Below are 22,816 nucleotides of genomic sequence, written 5' to 3'. Positions count from 1 at the left end.
AGTACCCTTTTACCTCTTACAGCGCCAACAAAGGAAAGACATTTCAGCATTCATTTTGTGACGTTTTCCTGGGTTCTGAGGTTGTAGGAACATTTGTGTGCTTTCTAACATATATAAGACCATTCTTCTTCTCTGCTTATTTCAATCTGTAAACCTTGTTCAATCTAGCAACATCTATCTACTGGCATATGGTCTAACAACAAAAATACACTTGACAGTTTTTTCACTTTTATTCAGTAAAACATCAAGTTTAGATTATTTGTGTTCCATAAGAGAACCCTGATTCAATTTTAACCATATGTTGGAAAAATGTGAAAACAAGTGGTTAGATGGAATACAAAGTTTCTCTCGTACTTGTTGAAAAGAACAAGAACTACCATCCTGGAAGAGGTGGTACATTTCCCGTAAACCCTTGTTGTGCCAGGATTTAAATGTGTCATTGTTAAAACAGAATGAAAAGCAGGGATTTCCCCATTTAGGAGCATAATGGGAGAGAGAGGCATTGTAACCCAGTCGTTTATGAGTTGCTTTCCATACTTGTATACTATTCGAAATGACTAGGTTATTCCTAATCTTCTTTATCTCTTGCAGGCCAAAATAGAGCAGGTATTTGGTATTTCAACTCATATGGTAAAATATTAAAGGATTCTAGCCTTGCCCAAGAACTTAAGGAGGGAGAAAACCATTGCTTAACTTGGGCAAGTTGTTGGGCTGCCCAATAGTAACGTTTTTAGGTTTGGTAAATTCAGACCACCCGTCTTATGTGGAAGATACAGGACCTGAAAACGATTACTGGGTGATTCGAGAAGAAGAGGCTCTGCATGTTTCATGCAGAGGGGGTGAAATTGGAAGATTCTGAAACTAAAAAGAAATGTTGGTAATATTGGCATTTTGATTACATATGCAAATCATGTACATTACAGGGTATGAAAAGTACTTCATATTCGTCAAGGACCATTTCCATTTGAGTTGGTCTTGTAAAGGATTGGCGTTGATGGTAGATATAGGCAGTAAATTGGACCAATTTACTTTATAACCAGATAGTTTACCAAACTCTTGAAGCAATGATAGGAGCACTGGAATTGAGTATGAGGGGTCTTGGAGATAGAGCAAGACATCATCTGCATACAATGATATAACATGGTATTATTTTACAATTGTAATTCCTTTAATTTGGTCATGTGATCTAATCATGGCGACAAGGGGTTCTATGACCAAAGCAAAAAGTCCTGCACAGCTCAGACAGCCTTGCGCTGGTCGGGCAGCATTGCCTTGTCCCTCGAGACAACAGGAAAGGGGTTGAGTATTGTGTGTTGGTTTTAACTACTGCCATTGGTGAATTATAAAGAATTTGTATCCAAGAGAAAAATACTGGACCAAAATGAAACCTTGATAATACAGATGTAAGGTACTTCCATTCCACTCTGTCCAATGCTTTGTCAGTATCAAGAGAGAAAACATTTGGGGTTTTAAGATCATTAGAATTAAAAATAATGTACAAATATCTATGTGAATTATCAGAAGAGAGACGACCCTGCACAAAACTAGTTTGGACTGTGTGGATGAGATTGGGCAGCACAGATTCTAGGCGCGGAGTTAATATTTTAGCAATCTATTTATAATCAACATTTAAAAGTGACACGTCTATGGGAGGAGCAAAACGTCTTAATCCTTATTTTTCAGTAAAGTAATAGCTGATGTAAAATAGGCTGTTTTTTCTCCAGACAGCCCTTGATTAGAGGGAGAAAGCAAGGCATCGCCAGCTCAGAAAATTGCTAATAGAATTCTATAGGAAAACCATCTAATCCCGGTGCCTTTCCATTTTGGCGGGAACCCATAGAATCTGAAAGCTCATCAGTGCTAATGTCTTGATCTAAATTTAGCTTTGCTTCTTCTGATAAAGTTGGTAGATTGATATCTTTCAGGAAGGCGTTAAGAGTCTCTGTCACACTGCAAACTAGATTAGTACAATTCTTCATAGAATAGTTTCATTAATTTGAAGTGGATCTACTGTAACATTGCCATCCGGCTGTGGAGGCTTTTCAGTCTGCCGTCCTTGAACACTTTGGGGGCGATGAAACAACTGAGCCCCATTCAAAGAAAGGAAGCGAAGTGGGCGGAGGGGCCATTTGCGCGTGGAGCTTGTCAAAAGGGGGCTTGATTTGTTGACCATAATTGTAATCCAAACCCAACCTTCATTTACTCGTTGTGACGCACTGAGGTTCTAAACTCAGTTTTAGACGAGACTGACTTTATGACCAAAATTATCCTATTTACACCTCGTAGTCAATTTTGACACTAGAATAAATGACAAATATCGATGGCCGCGTAGGTCGTCTTCAAAGGATGCTTTTTAGGGGCAGTCGCTCTTTAACACACACACACGCACGCACACACACACACACACACACACACACACACACACACACACACACACACACACACACACACACACACACACACACACACACACACACACACACACACAGCCCTCAAGGTTAAAGGAATTGCAGTAGACAGATTAACACATTTTATCTCCTGAGTGTGTGCACACACACACACACACACACACACTGTAGTTTTGCAAATACGCAAACAAGTCAGGCAAGATAGGATCTTTCTGACAAATAACCACTGTCTTATCTCTACACAAACCCCTGAAGCCGTTCTTCTAATCTACCTCCTCATCACTGGGCTAGGATGAAGACACTACTCATAGAAATGTATTATCAATAGTATAGATATCTAGAATACAGTTAACTCATATCGATTGTCTTTATTTATGTATTGTCTATCGCTCAATTCATTTCACTTCATATGATGCCTGATAGTTTTACGTTAGTAATATGTTGGTGTTCTCTTACACTAGACACTTTTTTGTATTCTAGATCGTAGTGCTGCTGCCTCTTATGCACTGTGGTGTGGTCATGTAAACGCGGTCCCTGTTTACTGTCTGTGACAGGTTGGTTTGTGACTGTCTGGGCGGTGCAGTGTAGTCAGTCTGACAGTGTTGTTAGAGGCACATCTGTCTCTGTCTGAATTACCCTGCAAGGAATCACAATGCATGAGAGGAGAAGGGAGAGATGTGGGGGGGATGAGAGGAGGGGAGGAGGAGAGTAGACAGGGGAGAGGGTTGTGGCTAGACAGTGGATGACAGAAGTGAGGGGGGGGGGGGTTGTGTGGGTGTCTGGATATATTTTTAAAAAAAAGCCTCTGCTTCATTTCATATGGGGTGAGACTGAGGCACCTCAAATTTAATCAGCCTAGCATGTCTCCCACACACAAGACATCTAGCTTACACACACACACACACATCTAGCTAGTACATTTGCATCTGACCTGTATTCCCTGGTGTGCAGTGGGCTAATCTTATTGAGAAGAAAACACATCGCGTCACGTGATGGTCTGCCGTTCCTTCACCATTTGTTTTGCGCAGTGTGTTTTAGGGACTACCAGCCGGTGGACTTCTGGCTGACTACATTTTTGTCTGTTTCTACATGTATAATTGGTTTGCAAATTACGGTCGGCACTCTGTTCAGAGGTGCTAAGTACTCTCGACCGGCAAACGCTATCGGTGTGTCCTGTCCTCTCCTCTCTCCCCTCCCCATTTTTCCAATTTTGTTGCCTTACAACCTGGAATTAAAAATTATTTTGGGGGGGTTTGTATCATTTGATTTACACAACATGCCTACCACTTTGAAGATTGAACTTGAGCGTGCATAACTATTCACCCCCACAAAGGCAATACTTTGTAGAGCCACCTTTTGCAGCAATTACAGCTGCAAGTCTCTTAGGGTATGTCTCTATAAGCTTGGCACATCTAGCCACCAGGATTTTTGCCCATTCTTCAAGGCAAAACTGCTCCAGCTTCTTCAAGTTGGATGGGTTCCGCTGGTGTACAGCAATCTTTAAGTCATACCACAGATTCTCAATTGGATTGAGGTCTGGGCTTTGACTAGGCCATTCCAAGACATTTAAATGTTTCCCCTTAAACCACTCAAGTGTTGCTTTAGCAGTATGCTTAGGGTCATTGTCCTGCTGGAAGGTGAACCTCTGTCCCAGTCTCAAATCTCTGGAAGACTGAAACACGTTTCCCTCAAGAATTTCCCTGTATTTAGCGCCATCCAGCATTCCTTCAATTCGGACCAGTTTCCCAGTCCCTGCCAATGAAAAACATCCCCACAGCATGATGCTGCCACCACCATGCTTCAGTGTGGGGATGGTGTTCTCGGGGTGATGAGAGGTGTTGGGTTTGTGCCAGACATAGCATTTTCCTTGATGGCCAAAAAGCTAAATTTTAGTTTCATCTGACCAGAGTACCTTCTTCCATATGTTTGGGGAGTCTCCCACATGCCTTTTGGCAAACACCAAACGTGTTTGCTTATTTTCTTCTTTAAGAAATTGCTTTTTTCTGGCCACTCTTCCTTAAAGCCCAGCTCTGTGGAGTGTACAGCTTAAAGTGGTCCTATGGACAGATACTCCAATCTCTGCTGTGGAGCTTTGCAGCTCCTTCAGGGTTATCTTTGGTCTCTTTGTTGCCTCTCTGATTAATGCCCTCCTTGCCTGGTCTGTGAGTTTTGGTGGGCAGCCCTCCCTTGGCAGGTTTGTTGTGGTGCCATATTCTTTCCATTTTCTAATAATGGATTTAATGGTGCTCCGTGGGATGTTCAACGTTTCGGATATTTTTTTATAACCCAACCCTGATCTGTACTTCTCCACAACTTTGTTCCTGACCTGTTTGGAGAGCTCCTTGGTCTTCATGGTGCCCCTTGCTTAGTGGCGTTGCAGACTTTGGGGCCTTTCAGAACATGTGTATATATACTGAGATCATGTGACAAATCATGTGCCACTTAGATTGCACACAGGTGGACTTTATTTAACTAACTATGTGACTTCTGAAGGTAATTGGTTGCACCAGATCTTATTTAGGGGCTTCATAGCAAATGGGGTGAATACATATGCACGCACCACTTTTCCGCTATTTATTTTTTAGTATTTTTTTTCATTTCACTTCACCAATTTGGACTATTTTGTGTATTTCCATTACATGAAATCCAAATAAAAATCCATTTAAATTACAGGTTGTAATGCAACAAAATAGGAAAAACGCCAAGGGGGGTGAATACTTTTGCAAGGCACTGTATCATTAGGTTTTTACTGTGTTGAATAAAGCATTGTTCAGCCATCTTCACAGGTGTCCCAGTGCACAGCTTGCTGTTTACATACACACACACACACACACACACACACACACACACACACACACACACAGCACAGACGTCTAGCTTAGACAACACACATGCACATACACACACTGCTGAACTATATGTACAGTGGGGAGAACAAATACACTGCTCAAAAAAATAAAGGGAACACTAAAATAACACATCCTAGATCTGAATGAATTAAATAATCTTATTAAATACTTTTTTATTTACATAGTTGAATGTGCTGACAACAAAATCACACAAAAATTATAAATGGAAATCAAATGTATCAACCCATGGAGGTCTGGATTTGGAGTCACCCTCAAAATTAAAGTGGAAAACCACACTACAGGCTGATCCAACTTTGATGTAATGTCCTTAAAACAAGTCAAAATGAGGCTCAGTAGTGTGTGTGGCCTCCACGTGCCTGTATGACCTCCCTACAACGCCTGGGCATGCTCCTGATGAGGTGGCGGATGGTCTCCTGAGGGATCTCCTCCCAGACCTGGACTAAAGCATCCGCCAACTCCTGGACAGTCTGTGGTGCAACGTGGCGTTGTTGGATGGAGCGAGACATGATGTCCCAGATGTGCTCAATTGGATTCAGGTCTGGGTAACGGGCGGGCCAGTCCATAGCATCAATGCCTTCCTCTTGCAGGAACTGCTGACACACTCCAGCCACATGAGGTCTAGCATTGTCTTGCATTAGGAGGAACCCAGGGCCAACCGCACCAGCATATGGTCTCACAAGGGGTCTGAGGATCTCATCTCGGTACCTAATGGCAGTCAGGCTACCTCTGGCGAGCACATGGAGGGCTGTGCGGCCCCCCAAAGAAATGCCACCCCACACCATGACTGACCCACCGCCAAACCGGTCATGCTGGAGGATGTTGCAGGCAGCAGAATGTTCTCCACGGCGTCTCCAGACTCTGTCACGTCTGTCACATGTGCTCAGTGTGAACCTGCTTTCATCTGTGAAGAGCACAGGGCGCCAGTGGCGAATTTTCCAATCTTGGTGTTCTCTGGCAAATGCCAAACGTCCTGCACGGTGTTGGGCTGTAAGCACAACCCCCACCTGTGGACGTTGGGCCCTCATACCACCCTCATGGAGTCTGTTTCTGACCGTTTGAGCAGACACATGCACATTTGTGGCCTGCTGGAGGTCATTTTGCAGGGCTCTGGCAGTGCTCCTCCTGCTCCTCCTTGCACAAAGGCGGAGGTAGCAGTCCTGCTGCTGGGTTGTTGCCCTCCTACGGCCTCTTCACATCTCCTGATGTACTGGCCTGTCTCCTGGTAGCGCCTCCATGCTCTGGACACTACGCTGACAGACACAGCAAACCTCCTTCCCACAGCTCGCATTGATGTGCCATCCTGGATGAGCTGCACTACCTGAGCCACTTGTGTGGGTTGTAGACTCCGTCTCATGCTACCACTAGAGTGAAAGCACCGCCAGCATTCAAAAGTGACCAAAACATCAGCCAGGAAGCATAGGAACTGAGAAGTGGTCTGTGGTCACCAACTGCAAAACCAGTCCTTTATTGGGGGTGTCTTGCTAATTGCCTATAATTTCCACCTGTTGTCTATTCCATTTGCACAATAGCATGTGAAATGTATTGTCAATCAGTGTTGCTTCCTAAGTGGACAGTTTGATTTCACAGAAGTGTGATTGACTTGGAGTTACATTGTGTTATTTAAGTGTTCCCTTTATTTTGTTGAGCAGTGTATTTGATACACTGCCGATTTTGCAGGTTTTCCTACTTACAAAGCATGTAGAGGTCTGTAATTTTTATCATAGGTACACTTCAACTGTGAGAGACGGAATCTAAAACAAAATTCCAGAAAATCACATTGTATTATTTTTAAGTAATTAATTTGCATTTTATTGCATGACATAAGTATTTGATCACCTACCAACCACTAAGAATTCCGGCTCTCACAGACCTGTTAGTTTTTCTTTAAGAAGCTCTCCTGTTCTCCACTCATTACCTGTATTAACTGCACCTGTTTGAACTCGTTACCTGTATAAAAGACACCTGTCCACACACTCAATCAAACAGACTCCAACCTCTCCACAATGGCCAAGACCAGAGAGCTGTGTAAGGACATCAGGGATACAATTGTAGACCTGCACAAGGCTGGGATGGGCTACAGGACAATAGGCAAGCAGCTTGGTGAGAAGGCAACAACTGTTGGCGCAATTATTAGAAAATGGAAGAAGTTCAAGATGACGGTCAATCACCCTCGGTCTGGGGCTCCATGCAAGATCTCACCTCGTGGGACATCAATGATCATGAGGAAGGTGAGGGATCAGCCCAGAACTACACGGCAGGACCTGGTCAATGACCTGAAGAGAGCTGGGACCACAGTCTCAAATAAAACCATTAGTAACACACTACGCCATCATGGATTAAAATTCTGCAGCGCACGCAAGGTCCCCCTGCTCAAGCCAGCGCATGTCCAGGCCCGTCTGAAGTTTGCCAATGACCATCTGGATGATCCAGAGGAGGAATGGGAGAAGGTCATGTGGTCTGATGAGACAAAAATAGAGCTTTTTGGTCTAAACGCCACTCGCCATGTTTGGAGGAAGAAGAAGGATGAGTACTACCCCAAGAACACCATCCCAACCGTGAAGCATGGAGGTGGAAACATCATTCTTTGGGGATGCTTTTCTACAAAGGGGACAGGACGACTGCACCGTATTGAGGGGAGGATGGATGGGGCCATGTATCGCGAGATCTTGGCCAACAACCTCCTTCCCTCAGTAAGAGCATTGAAGATGGGTCATGGCTGGGTCTTCCAGCATGACAACGACCCGAAACACACAGCCAGGGCAACTAAGGAGTGGCTCCGTAAGAAGCATCTCAAGGTCCTGGAGTGGCCTAGCCAGTCTCCAGACCTGAACCCAATAGAACATCTTTGGAGGGAGCTGAAAGTCTGTATTGCCCAGCGACAGCCCCCGAAACCTGAAGGATCTGGAGAAGGTCTGTATGGAGGAGTGGGCCAAAATCCCTGCTGCAGTGTGTGCAAACCTGGTCAAGACCTACAGGAAACGTATGATATCTGTAATTGCAAACAAAGGTTTCTGTACCAAATATTAAGTTCTGCTTTTCTGATGTATCAAATACTTATGTCATGCAATAAAATGCAAATTAATTACTTAAAAATCATACAATGTGATTTTCTGGATTTTTGTTTTAGATTCAGTCTCTCACAGTTGAAGTGTAACTATGATAAAGATTACAGACCTCTACATGCTTTGTAAGTAGGAAAACCTGCAAAATCGTCAGTGTATCAAATACTTGTTCTCCCCACTGTAGCCAAGCTCAAGTGTTTACAGCCTTAATAAGATGGTGTAATAATGCTAATAACAACCGCGACAGGCTCCCACCTCGCTAATATTCCTGACCACGGGTTCACACACACACCCAGAAACACACACACACCCAGAAACACACACACACACACCCAGAAACACACACACACCCAGAAACACACACACACACACCCAGAAACACACACACAGCCAGAAACACACTCACACACCCAGAAACACACACACACACACACACCCAGAAACACACACACACACACACAGAAACACACTCACACACCCAGAAACACACACACACACCCAGAAACACACTCACACACCCAGAAACACACTCACACACCCAGAAACACACACACACACACACAGAAACACACACACACCCAGAAACACACACACGCCCAGAAACACACACACACACCCAGAAACACACACACACCCAGAAACACACACACACCCAGAAACACACACACACACACACCCAGAAACACACACACACACCCAGAAACACACACACACCCAGAAACACACACACACACCCAGAAACACACACACACGCCCAGAAACACACACACACGCCCAGAAACACACACACACACCCAGAAACACACACACACACCCAGAAACACACACACACACCCAGAAACACACACACACACACACCCAGAAACACACACACACACACACCCAGAAACACACTCACACACCCAGAAACACACACACACACCCAGAAACACACACACACACAGAGAAACACACACACACACACACACACAGAAACACACACACACACACAGAAACACACACACACACCCAGAAACACACACACACACACAGAAACACACACACACCCAGAAACACACACACACAACAGCGACAGGCTCCCACCTCGCTAATATTCCTGGCGTTGGGTTCACACATACATACACACACACTATCTCACACACACACACACACACACACACACACACACACACACACACACACACACACACACACACACACACACTCTCTCACACAGAGGGCGGTAGGCTCCCACCTTCTGATTGAGAGGTCACTCCAATGCAGATCAGGGCAGACTGGGAGTAGGTGGTTGTGTAAAAGGACCATAGGAATTCTGGGAGCTCGGGGGTGTTGTGTGTGTGTGTGTGTGTGTGTGTGTGTGTTGGACTACATACCTAGGCGGTCAGATCGCCACTGGGCTTATTTCATTAGTATCTATAAGCTGCTTTGGACTTCTTGACTCCAGACTAGAATGGTTCTCAGGCAGGACTTGGGTTCTTGATCAGCCTCAAAAAGTGGCTTTTAAAGGCACAGTCCTTAATTCCTGTTTTCAGCCAAACAGCAGGCCCACCATTTGGTTTGCTATAGAGCTGAGAAAGGTAGTGAGACATGATGGCGAGAAGTAGGCAGTAGATTAAACAGCAACCACATATCACCACCATTGCAAGTAAAAACCTCCTTTCAAATAGCCGCTATCAGTAGAACCAGTGCTAGTAGGAACCACAACCAAAATGAGACATTATTATTCAGTTGTCATCCCATGCTAGTAGCTGTTTTAAAGAAACCTTTTGATCCTCTGTGTTTCGCTTCATGTTGTCTGATTTGTAGTCATGGGAAGTCACTAAACAGGGCTATCGGTCTCTCTACACACACACACACACACACACACACACACACACACACACACTTTTACACAAACACTCTATTTATTGAACTCTATTGGACTCAACCAGGGGAATAAATGTAATATATCATCTCCCTGTGTCCTACACGGCATATGGTTTTGTGATAGAACAGTAGCGTTTACTGACTATCTCTTTTCAACAGTTCAGTTCAGACAAACGGATCAAATCAAATCAAATTTTATTTGTCACATACACGTGTTTTGCAGATGTTATTGCGGGTGTAGCGAAATGCTTGTGCTTCTAGCTCCGACAGTGCAGTAATATCTAACAAGTAATATCTAACAATTTCACAACATATACCCAATACACACAAATCTAGTAAGGAATAGAATTTAAGAATATATACATATATGGACAAGCAATGACAGAGCGGCATGGACTAATATACAGTAGAATATTATAGATTACAGTATATACATATGAGATGAGTAATGCAAGATATGTAAACATTATTAAAGTGACCTAGTGTTCCATTTTTAAGTGGCCAGTGATTTCAATAGGCAGCAGCAGCCTCTAATGTGCTAGTGATGGCTATTTAACATTCTGATGGCCTTGAGATAGGTGTTTTTCATTCTCTCTGTCCCAGCTTTGATGCACCTGTACTGACCTCGCCTTCTGGATGATAGTGGGGTGAACAGGCAGTGGCTCGGGGGGTTGATGTCCTTGATGATCTTTTTGGCCTTCCTGTGACATCGGGTGCTGTAGGTGTCCTGGAGGGCGGGTAGTTTGCCCCAGGTAATGCGTTCGGCAGACCGCACCACCCTCTGGAGAGCCCTGCGGTTGCGGGCGGTGCAGTTGCCGTACCAGGCGGTGATACAGCCCGACAGGATGCTCTCAATTGTACATCTGTAAAAGTTTGTGAGGGTTTTAGGTGCCAAGCCAAATTTCTTCAGCCTCCTGAGGTTGTAGAGGCGCTGCTGCACCTTATTTACCACACTGTCTGCGTGGGTGGACCATTTCAGTTTGTCAGTGATGTGTACGCAGAGGAACTTGAAGCTTTCCACCTTCTCCACTGCGGTCCCGTTGATGTGGATAAGGGGGTGCACCCTCTGCTGTTTCCTGAAGTCCACGATCATCTCCTTTGTTTTGTTGACGTTGAGTGAGAGGTTATTACCCTGGCACCACACTCCCAGAGCCCTCACCTCCTCCCTGTAGGCGGTCTCGTCATTGTTGGTAATCAAGCCTACTACTGTTGTGTCGTCTACAAACTTGATGATTGAGTTGGAGGCGTGCTTGACCACGCAGTCATGGGTGAACAGGGAGTACAGGAGGGGGCTGAGCACGCACACATGGTTCGCGGTTTTTAGGCCGGTTGGACGTACTGCTAAATTCTCTAAAACTATGTTGGAGGCAACTTATGGTAGAAAAATGAACATTCAATTATCTGGCAACAGCTCGGGTGGACCTTCCTGCAGTCTGCATTCCAATTGCACACTCCCTCAAAACTTGAGACATCTGTGGCATTGTGTTGTGTGACAAAACTGCACATTGTAGAGAGGCCTTTTATTGTCCCTAGCACAAGGTGCACCATTGTCATGATCATGCTGTTTAATCAACTTCTTGATATGCCACACCTCTCATGTGGATGGATTATCTTGGCAAAGGAGAAATGCTCACTAACCACGTGTAACCAAGCCAGCCCAGGGCCTCCACATCCGGCTTCTTCACCTGCAGGATCGTCTGAGACCAGCCACCTGGACAGCTGATGAAACTGTGGGTTTCCACAAACCGTCTCAGGGAAGCTCATCTGTGTGCTCGTCGTCCTCACCAGGGTCTTGACCTGACCGCAGTTCGGTGTCGTAACCGACTTCAGTGGGTTTATGCTCACCTTCGATGGCCATTGGCATGTGCTCTTCACGGATGAATCCCGGGTTTCAACTGTACCGGGCAGATAGCGATCCAGAGGCCAATTGTCGTGCCATGGCTCAAGGATCTCTCTCTCTCCCTCTCTCTCGCCGTCTTTGTGCTGGCCGGTCCTGCAGTCGCTGGCTCCCGTCGTGTCTCTCTGACTCAAGTTTCAGCCAGTGACTCTCGGCTGGTGGGCTCCATCTCTCTCTCTCTCTCTCTCTCTCTCTCTCTCTGTCTCTCTGTCTCTCGGCTGGTGGGCTGGCTCTGTCTTGGCCTCTCAGAAGCCATTGGTGCTGGGATCTAAATTGGTCTTAGGCACGCGGGGTGATCTCACTCTCCTGCTGCTGCAGACAGACGTGATGACCTGCGTCCCAAATGGCACCCTGTTGCATTTATAGTGCACTACTTTTGACTAGAACCATATGGTCCTGGTCAAAATTAGTGCACTATAAAGGGAATATAGTGCCATTTGGGACTTAACCATGCTCTTTCCTCTCAGCCATGGGAATATGGCATAAGCACTGCTACACGACGAGAGAGGGAGAGAGAAGGGGAAATGGCAAGTAGACAAGCAGTGGGGAGGGAGAGCGGGATGTGTGGGTGGGTGGGTGGGTGGTTGGGAGGGAGGGAGGGAGGGAGAAGGATACTGTTGATGTCAAAGGGGAAGTGGCAAGGAGCCAAGCATCAGGCTGGCAGCCCCATGCGGATGCAGATACCATGCATATTTTTCTCGCTCGATCTCTCTCTCCCCCGTTCTATCTATCTCTCTCTCTCTCTCTCTCTCTCTCTCTCTCTCTCTCTCTCTCTCTCTCTCTCTCTCTCTCTCTCTCTCTCTCTCTCTCTCTCTCTCTCTCTCTCTCTCTCTCTCTCTCTCTCTCTCTCTCTCTCTCTCTCTCTCTCTGTGGAGTCCTGAAGTAGAGATGTTCTGTCTCCCTCCCTCCCTCTCTCCGTGGAGTCCTGAAGTAGAGATGTCCTCTCTCTCTCCCCCGTTCTATCTCTCCCTCCCTCTCTCTGTGGAGTCCTGAATTAGAGATGTCCTCTCTCTCTCTCCCCCGTTCTATCTCTCCCTCCCTCTCTCTGTGGAGTCCTGAAGCAGAGATGTCCTCTCTCTCTCTCCCCCGTTCTATCTCTCCCTCCCTCTCTCTGTGGAGTCCTGAAGCAGAGATGTCCTCTCTCTCTCTCCCCCGTTCTATCTCTCCCTCCCTCTCTCTGTGGAGTCCTGAAGCAGAGATGTCCTCTCTCTCTCTCCCCCGTTCTATCTCTCCCTCCCTCTCTCTGTGGAGTCCTGAAGCAGAGATGTCCTCTCTCTCTCTCCCCTGTTCTATCTCTCCCTCCCTCTCTCTGTGGAGTCCTTAAGCAGAGATGTCCCCTCTCTCTCTCCCCTGTTCTATCTCTCCTTCCCTCTCTCTGTGGAGTCCTGAAGCAGAGATGTCCTCTCTCTCTCTCCCCTGTTCTATCTCTCCCTCCCTCTCTCTGTGGAGTCCTGAAGCAGAGATGTCCTCTCTCTCTCTCCCCTGTTCTATCTCTCCCTCCCTCTCTCTGTGGAGTCCTGAAGCAGAGATGTCCTCTCTCTCTCTCCCCTGTTCTATCTCTCCTTCCCTCTCTCTCTGTGTGGTTGTGTGTCCACCCCCTACAGACTTAGTGGTGTCCCCGGCTTCCTCCAGTGTGGTTGTGTGTCCGTGTCCAGCCCCCTACGGACTTAGTGCTTCCTCCCTGGCTTCCTCCCTGGCTTCCTCCCTGGCTCCAGCCACTTCTAGGCTGCCCTGCACACACCGTCCCTTTCTATTTACGGCCCATTGGAAACCATTGATTCTAGTGACTCACTTTCCCTTTTGGTTGTAGTAAACACACTTTCTCTTTAACCTGATAAGACTCTGTGTACAATTTTACCACATTAGTAAAACATACAGGTTTTTCACCTTATCAGAGTTATTAGATTACATCGTCCATTGTCCCACCCTAAATTCCCACCTCTTCTCTCTTATGTGTCTTTTTAGGCCCAGGACCTGAATGCAATTCTTTTAACCTATATTTCACATACATTTTCCTATAAGTATGTACAATGTCACCTACATTTCCTCTGCTATCTCTCTCTCTTCTCTAGGCCCAGGACCTGTATGTTAATAGTTTATCTCTCTCTCTGTGTCTAGGCCCAGGACCTGTATGTTAATAGTTTCTCTCTCTCTCTTCTCTAGGCCCAGGACCTTAATGTGATCGAGGAGGTAATCAGGATGATGCTGGAGATCATCAACTCGTGTCTGTCTAACTCTCTACACCACAATCCTAACCTGGTCTACGCCCTGCTCTACAAGAGGGAGCTCTTCGAACAGTTCAGAACACACCCCTCCTTCCAGGACATCATGCAGAACCTTGACACGGTGAGACAGAGAGAGACACACCAACAAATGCAAGCACACACACACTCAAACATGAATTCCAAAATCCTAATTGAAAACAATGGCCAATTCTGGATTGAAACTCCTCTACTGAATCTTAGCAAGCCTCTAAGCTTTCCAGTAGAAACCAGAATAGTTTTGTGAAAAAGCTTTCTAGCATTTCAAAGATTTGGGATTTACAATTAATGATATATTTTAATGGAGAGACTTTCGCGCCTCAATTTCTGATGCAAAGATACGAAGAGGGTCGATCACTATTCAAGTGTCAGATGAGAAGATGCGCAGTACAACTCTGAATTTATGATTAAAAGAAGTCTACATCCTGTACCCTCATGGGGCTGATAGTAAAGTATTCATTAAGAGTATGATTATAGAAAGACGTACTATAGCTGGCATTCATCTTCTTTCCAACAAAGTGTCCAGAGACAGAAAAGAGAGTGAAGTCACGTCCCAAATTGCACCCTATTCCCTACATAGTGCACTACTTTCGACCAGAGCCCATTCAAAAGTAGTGCACTATGTAGGGAATAGGGTGCCCTTGGGGACGTACCCATAGCTAGCGTGTTAGATTCACTACTCCTCTCCCTGTGGCCCGGCCCTCCTGGCTCTCATACACACACACCAGCGTCTGTGTCTCGGCTGGCTCTGATGCCTGTGTACTGTAGCCTGCTAGAGATGTCTGGGACTCTGGCAGCCTGCTAGAGATGTCTGGGACTCTGGCAGCCTCTTAGAGATGTCTGTCAGGGATTCTGGCAGCCTGTCAGAGATGTCTGTCTGGGATTCTGGCAGCCTGTCAGAGATGTCTGTCTGGGATTCTGGCAGCCTGCTAGAGATGTCTGGGATTCTGGCAGCCTGCTAGAGATGTCTGTCTGGGATTCTGGCAGCCTGCTAGAGATGTCTGGGACTCTGGCAGCCTGCTAGAGATGTCTGTCTGGGATTCTGGCAGCCTGTCAGAGATGTCTGTCTGGGATTCTGGCAGCCTGCTAGAGATGTCTGTCTGGGATTCTGGCAGCCTGCTAGAGATGTCTGTCTGGGACTCAGGCAGCCTGCTAGAGATGTTTGTCTGGGATTCTGGCAGCCTGCTAGAGATGTCTGTCTGGGATTCTGGCAGCCTGTCAGAGATGTCTGTCTGGGATTCTGGCAGCCTGCTAGAGATGTCTGTCTGGGACTCTGGCAGCCTGTTAGAGATGTCTGTCTGGGATTCTGGCAGCCTGTTAGAGATGTCTGTCTGGGATTCTGGCAGCCTATTAGAGATGTCTGTCTGGGATTCTGGCAGCCTGCAAGAGATGTCTGTCTGGGACTCTGGCAGCCTGCTAGAGATGTCTGTCTGGGACTCTGGCAGCCTGTTAGAGATGTATGTCTGGCCCAACACTCTAACCGCTAGGCTACCTGCCGCCCTGATCTTATAGTCCATGTTGCTATGATACATTTATGTTGCTATGATACGTTTATCAGCTGTTAAATGTGAGAAACGCATCAGACAGAGAGATGGTCTATCAGTCAGAAAACATTACAGTCAGTCAAATCCTTAGTTCTTATTAAACAAGGACAGAGGATGTAATGATTTCCCCCCATCATTTGACTAGATGCTCTGTGGATACCCAACACAAAAGGTTTTATAATAGTTGGTGCGTAAAACCATTTAGTCCAGGTACACAGAAACCAGTTAGTCCAGGTACACAGAAACCAGTTAGTCCAGGTACACAGAAACCAGTTAGTCCAGGTACACAGAAAATACATGATCTGCACTCAAAATCCCCCCAAAATGTGATTATTGCGGACGGACCTACTGTATTTTTTTGTTGTTTTTTTGTAAGATTTTGTTAGTTTTACACTTAAGACATGACTCTGCCGTTGTGCTGTAGAATTTGTGAATTTAGTACATTGTCTTTATCTGTAATTTCATTAGTTATGTTCCAACACTCCCTCTATCTTGTGCCAATATCAGTTCTTTTGAAGTCTTGGTTGCAATAGTTGATATATTTTTCTACTGGACCTAGTGTAAATAGACACTGTGCCAGCAGCTTTTGCGCTGCCTACACAGGTAGTTACAATCGCTACTGAAGTTACAGCACCTGCCAGTTACTCCCTATGTCATCATGTTAGGGACGTCTGTTGCAATGGGAGACCTGTGTGACGACCCAAAGCAGAGGATTAAATTAATGATGATCCAGATGATCCAAATAGAAGCTGAGATGAGACGATAGTTAAATCAGTTCAACGGTAATGTTATTGATGTACAGAGACGAGACTCATTGAAGCGTACATTCTCTTGACAGTCAATGGTGTCAAAGCAAAGCACTGCCTCAGTTTCATGAAAAACTACTCTTAAATGATTGACACCTTCTTTTAAAGTTGTTATAATAACCTAGATGAAAGTAAAGATTTCACACACAAATAAAAGTATTTTGACCTTTAACTGACAGGTCCCTCAAGCGAACACACAAACACATCACATACATATATACAGACACGCACCCCTGTCTGACTTGTGGTGTTCTCCTCTTGTCCCCACAGGTGATAGGTTTCTTCAGCCAGCGTCTGGAGGCAGCAGGGACTGACCTGTCAGTAGAAAGGGTTCAGGAAGTCATAATGAAGGGAGCACAGGCTCTTCCCAAAGACCGCCTCAAGGTAAGAGACCAGACACACACACAGCAGTGGTAATTAACAAGAGTGATTTGGATCCCATTGACCCAACTGGAGCATGTATTATTTCCAGTGTGGATGGTGTGTTCCCGAAACAGAGCCAATGGGATGGGGGCTAGGGATGGGATGGGATGTGGGCTAGGGATGGGATGGGATGTGGGCTAGGGATGGGATGGGATGGGATGGGATGGGGGCTAGGGATGGGATGGGATGTGGGCTAGGGATGGGATGGGATGTGGGCTAGGGATGGGATGGGATGTGGGCTAGGGATGGGATGGGATGGGATGGGATGGGGGCTAGGGATGGGATGGGATGTGGGCTAGGGATGGGATGGGATGTGGGCTAGGGATGGGATGGGATGTGGGCTAGGGATGGGATGGGGTCTAGGGATGGGATGGGATGGGATGTGGGCTAGGGATGGGATGGGATGTGGGCTAGGGATGGGATGGGGGCTAGGGATGGGATGTGGGCTAGGGATTGGATGGGATGGGATGGGGGCTAGGGATGGGATGAGAGCTGGGGGTGGGGGGCTGGGGATGGGATGGGAGCTGGGGGTGGGGGCTAGGGATGGGAGCTAGGGATGGGTTGGGAGCTGGGGGTGGGGGCTAGGGATGGGATGGGAGCTGGGGGCTGGGGATGGGATGGGAGCTGGGGGTGGGGGCTAGGGATGGGAGCTAGGGATGGGATGGGAGCTGGGGGTGGGGGGCTGGGCTAGGACGTTGAGAGCTGGGCTGAAACTGGGTATATGGGGAGTTGGAGATGAGGATGAGCTAAGAAAAAGTCCAGCTCCAATCTTCATTAGCATTAATGTCTAGCTCCACGGCCATCCTTCCTGCCTGGTGAATATGCTGCTGCAGATAATGACATTTCAAGGAGACATGACAGCGCCGTCACTTTGTCTTCGTTTTATGTCCCAAATGGCACCCTATTCTATATTTAGTGCACTACTTTTGACCAGGGCCCATAGTAGTGCACTTTATAGAGAATAGGGTGCCATTTGGGACGCTGGATCTGGGAGAGGAATCAATTTGCCAGCAGCACCTCGTTACCTTGCGCTCCGTGCTGGGACGCCGCCTACCCACAATTCCCCAGCCCCACATGAATCAAGGAGGAAATATGTATCCGGGGACGTCGCTATGCATCGCCACGTCGTCCATTCTCAGCGCCCAGCCAGCCGCTTTTAATGTTTCATCATGTGTTCTATATGTTTCATGTTCCGCTGCGTGTCATTGGAACTGAAAGGCCTTTCAGGTTATGTCGATATAGGACTTGTTTTACTGTGGATATACAGTGGGGAAAAAAAGTATTTAGTCAGCCACCAATTGTGCAAGTTCTCCCACTTAAAAAGATGAGAGAGGCCTGTAATTTTCATCATAGGTACACGTCAACTATGACAGACAAAATGAGAGAAAAAAATCCTGAAAATCACATTGTAGGATTTTTAATGAATTTATTTGCAAATTATGGTGGAAAATAAGTATTTGGTCAATAACAAAAGTTTCTCAATACTTTGTTATATACCCTTTGTTGGCAATGACACAGGTCAAACGTTTTCTGTAAGTCTTCACAAGGTTTTCACACACTGTTGCTGGTATTTTGGCCCATTCCTCCATGCAGATCTCCTCTAGAGCAGTGATGTTTTGGGGCTGTCGCTGGTCAACACGGACTTTCAACTCCCTCCAAAGATTTTCTATGGGGTTGAGATCTGGAGACTGGCTAGGCCACTCCAGGACCTTGAAATGCTTCTTACGAAGCCACTCCTTCGTTGCCCGGGCGGTGTGTTTGGGATCATTGTCATGCTGAAAGACCCAGCCATGTTTCATCTTCAATGCCCTTGCTGATGGAAGGAGGTTTTCACTCAAAATCTCACGATACATGGCCCCATTCATTCTTTCCTTTACACGGATCAGTCATCCTGGTCCCTTTGCAGAACAACAGCCCCAAAGCATGATGTTTCCACCCCCATGCTTCACAGTAGGTATGGTGTTCTTTGGATGCAACTCAGCATTCTTTGTCCTCCTAACACGACGAGTTGAGTTTTTACCAAAAAGTTATATTTTGGTTTCATCTGACCATATGACATTCTCCCAATCCTCTTCTGGATCATCCAAATGCACTCTAGCAAACTTCAGATGGGCCTGGACATGTACTGGCTTAAGCAGGGGGACACGTCTTGCACTGCAGGATTTGAGTCCCTGGCGGCGTAGTGTGTTACTGATGGTAGGCTTTGTTACTTTGGTCCCAGCTCTCTGCAGGTCATTCACTAGGTCCCCCCGTGTGGTTCTGGGATTTTTGCTCACCGTTCTTGTGATCATTTTGACCCCACGGGGTGAGATCTTGCGTGGAGCCCCAGATCGAGGGAGATTATCAGTGGTCTTGTATGTCTTCCATTTCCTAATAATTGCTCCCACAGTTGATTTCTTCAAACCAAGCTGCTTACCTATTGCAGATTCAGTCTTCCCAGCCTGGTGCAGGTCTACAATTTTGTTTCTAGTGTCCTTTGACAGCTCTTTGGTCTTGGCCATAGTGGAGTTTGGAGTGTGACTGTTTGAGGTTGTGGACAGGTGTCTTTTATACTGATAACAAGTTCAAACAGGTGCCATTAATACAGGTAACGAGTGGAGGACAGAGGAGCCTCTTAAAGAAGAAGTTACAGGTCTGTGAGAGCCAGAAATCTTGCTTGTTTGTAGGTGACCAAATACTTATTTTCCACCATAATTTGCAAATAAATTCATTAAAAATCCTACAATGTGAGTTTCTGGATTTTTTCTCTCTCAATTTGTCTGTCATAGTTGACGTGTACCTATGATGAAAATTACAGGCCTCTCTCATCTTTTTAAGTGGGAGAACTTGCACAATTGGTGGCTGACTAAATACTTTTTTTCCCCACTGTAGATACTTTTGTACCCGTTTCCTCCAGCATCTTCACAAGGTCCTTTGCTGTTGTTCTGGGATTGATTTGCACTTTTCGCACCAAAGTACGTTCATCTCTAGGAGACAGAACGCGTCTCCTTCCTGAGCGGTATGACGGCTGCATGGTCCCATGGTGTTTATACTTGCGTACTATTGTTTGTACAGATGAACGTGGTACCTTCAGGCATTTGGAAATTGCTCCCAAGGATGAACCAGACTTGTGGAGGTCTACAATATTTTTTCTGAGGTCTTGGCTGATTTCTTTTGATTTACCCATGATGTCAAGCAAAGAGGCACTGAGTTTGAAGGCAGACGTTTCTTGTAGTTGGCCACCAGGTTTGCACACATCACAGGAGGGATTTTGTTCCACTCCTCTTTGCAGATCTTCTCCAAGTCATTAAGGTTTCGAGGCTGACGTTTGGCAACTCGAACCTTCAGCTCCCTCCACAGATTTTCTATGGGATTAAGGTCTGGAGACTGGCTAGGCAACTCCAGGACCTTAATGTGCTTCTTCTTGAGCCACTCCTTTGTTGCCTTGGCCGTGTGTTTTGGGTCATTGTCATGCTGGAATACCCATCCACGACCCATTTTCAATGCCCTGGCTGAGGGAAGGAGGTTCTCACCCAAGATTTGACGGTACATGGCCCCGTCCATCGTCCCTTTGATGCGGTGAAGTTGTCCTGTCCCCTTAGCAGAAAAACACCCCCAAAGCATAATGTTTCCACCTCCATGTTTGACGGTGGGGAGGGTGTTCTTGGGGACATAGGCAGTATTCCTCCTCCTCCAAACACGGCGAGTTGAGTTGATGCCAAAGAGCTCGATTTTGGTCTCATCTGTCCACAACACTTTCACCCAGTTGTCCTCTGAATCATTCAGATGTTCATTGGAAAAACTTCAGACAGCCCTGTATATGTGCTTTCTTGAGCAGGGGGACCTTGCGGGCGCTGCAGGATTTCAGTCCTTCACGGTGTAGTGTGTGACCAATTGTTTTCTTGGTGACTATGGTCCCAGCTGCCTTGAGATCATTGACAAGATCCTCCCGTGTAGTTCTGGGCTGATTCCTCACCGTTCTCATGATCATTGCAACTCCACGAGGTGAGATCTTGCATGGAGCCCCAGGCCGAGGGAGATTGACAGTTATTTTGTGTTTCTTCCATTTGCGAATAATCGCACCAACTGTTGTCACCTTCTCACCAAGCTGCTTGGCGATGGTCTTGTAGCCCATTCCAGCCTTGTGTAGGTCTACAATCTTGTCCCTGACATCCTTGGAGAGCTCTTTGGTCTTGGCCATGGTGGAGAGTTTGGAATCTGATTGATTGATTGCTTCTGTGGACATATGTCTTTTATACAGGTAACAAGCTGAGATTAGGAGCACTCCCTTTAAGAGTGTGCTCCTAATCTCAGCTCGTTACCTGTATAAAAGACACTTGGGAGCCAGAAATCTTTCTGATTGAGAGGGGGTCAAATACTTATTTCGTTCATTAAAATGCAAATAAATGTATAACATTTTTGACATGCGTTTTTCTGGATTATTTTGTTATTCTGTCTCTCACTGTTCAAATAAACCTACCATTAAAATTATAGACTGATCATTTCTTTGTCAGTGGGCAAACATACAAAATCAGCAGCGGATCAAATACTTTTTTCCCTCACTGTATGTAAACTTCCGACTTCAACTGTATATATACAGTGTTGTAACAATGTGCAAATAGTTAAAGTACAAATGGGAAAATAAATAAATATAAATATGGGTTTTATTTACAATGGTGTTTGTTCTTCACTGGTTGCCCTTTTCTTCTGGCAACAGGTCACAAATCTTTCTGCTGTGATGGCACACTGTGGTATTTCACCCAGTAGATATGGGAGTTTATCAAAATTGGGTTTGTTTTCGAATTCTTTGTGGATTTGTGTAATCTGAGAGAAATATGTGTCTCTAATATGGTCATACATTTGGCAGGAGGTTAGGAATTGCAGCTCAGTTTCCACCTCATTTTGTGGGCAGTGTGCTCATAGCCTGTCTTCTCTTGAGAGCCAGGTCTGCCTATGGCGGCCTTTCTCAATAGCAAGGCTATGCTCACTGAATCTGTACATAGTCAAAGCTTTCCTTAAGTTTGGGTCAGTCACAGTGATCAGGTATTCTGCCACTGTGTACTCTCTGTTTAGGGCCAAATAGCATTCTAGTTTGCGCTGTTTTTTTGTTAATTCTTTCCAATGTGTCTAGTAATTCTCTGTAGGTGATGGCTTTGTTATGGAAGGTTTGGGAATCACTTCCTTTTAAGTGGTTATAGAATTTAACGGCTCTTTTCTGGATTTTGATAATTAGCGGGTATCGGCCTAATTCTGCTCTGCATGCATAATTTGGTGTTTTTCGTTGCAGACGGAGGATATTTTTGCAGAATTCTGCAGGCAGAGTCTCAATTTGGTGTTTGTCCCATTTTGTGAATTCTTGGTTGGTGAGCGGACCTCAGACTCACAACCATAAAGGGCAATGGGTTCTATAACTGATTCAAGTATTTTTAGCTAGATCCTAATTAGTATGTCGGAGTTTATGTTCCTTTTCATGGTATAGAAGGCCCGTCTTGCCTTGTCTCTCAGATCGTTCACAGCTTTGTGGAAATTACCTGTGCACTGATGTTTAGGCCGAGGTATGTGTCGTTATTTGTGTGCTCTAGATGGAACCTTTTTTGGAACACCATTATTTTTGTCTTATTGAGATTTACTGTCAGGGCCCAGGTCTGATAGAATCTTTGCAGAAAATCTAGGTGCTGCTGTAGGCCCTCCTTGGTTGGT

At 45.8% G+C, this 22,816-nt stretch overlaps 1 protein-coding gene across 2 annotated transcripts in view; it reads left to right on the top strand.

Moving 5' to 3' along the window:
• LOC121573427 (dymeclin) overlaps window positions 1–22,816 on the top strand; it is a 138,004-nt gene that overhangs the window by 109,478 nt on the left and 5,710 nt on the right. For both annotated transcript variants that reach the window (XM_041885399.1, XM_041885398.1), the window contains exons 15-16: window positions 14,267–14,449; window positions 16,985–17,098. In XM_041885399.1, the coding sequence (XP_041741333.1) occupies window positions 14,267–14,449; window positions 16,985–17,098 (297 nt within the window). The remainder of the gene's footprint in view (window positions 1–14,266; window positions 14,450–16,984; window positions 17,099–22,816) is intronic.

The sequence above is a fragment of the Coregonus clupeaformis genome, chromosome 9, assembly GCF_020615455.1.
Source record: "Coregonus clupeaformis isolate EN_2021a chromosome 9, ASM2061545v1, whole genome shotgun sequence".
Taxonomy (NCBI): domain Eukaryota; kingdom Metazoa; phylum Chordata; class Actinopteri; order Salmoniformes; family Salmonidae; genus Coregonus; species Coregonus clupeaformis.
This window is presented reverse-complemented; position numbering and strand designations above follow the sequence as displayed.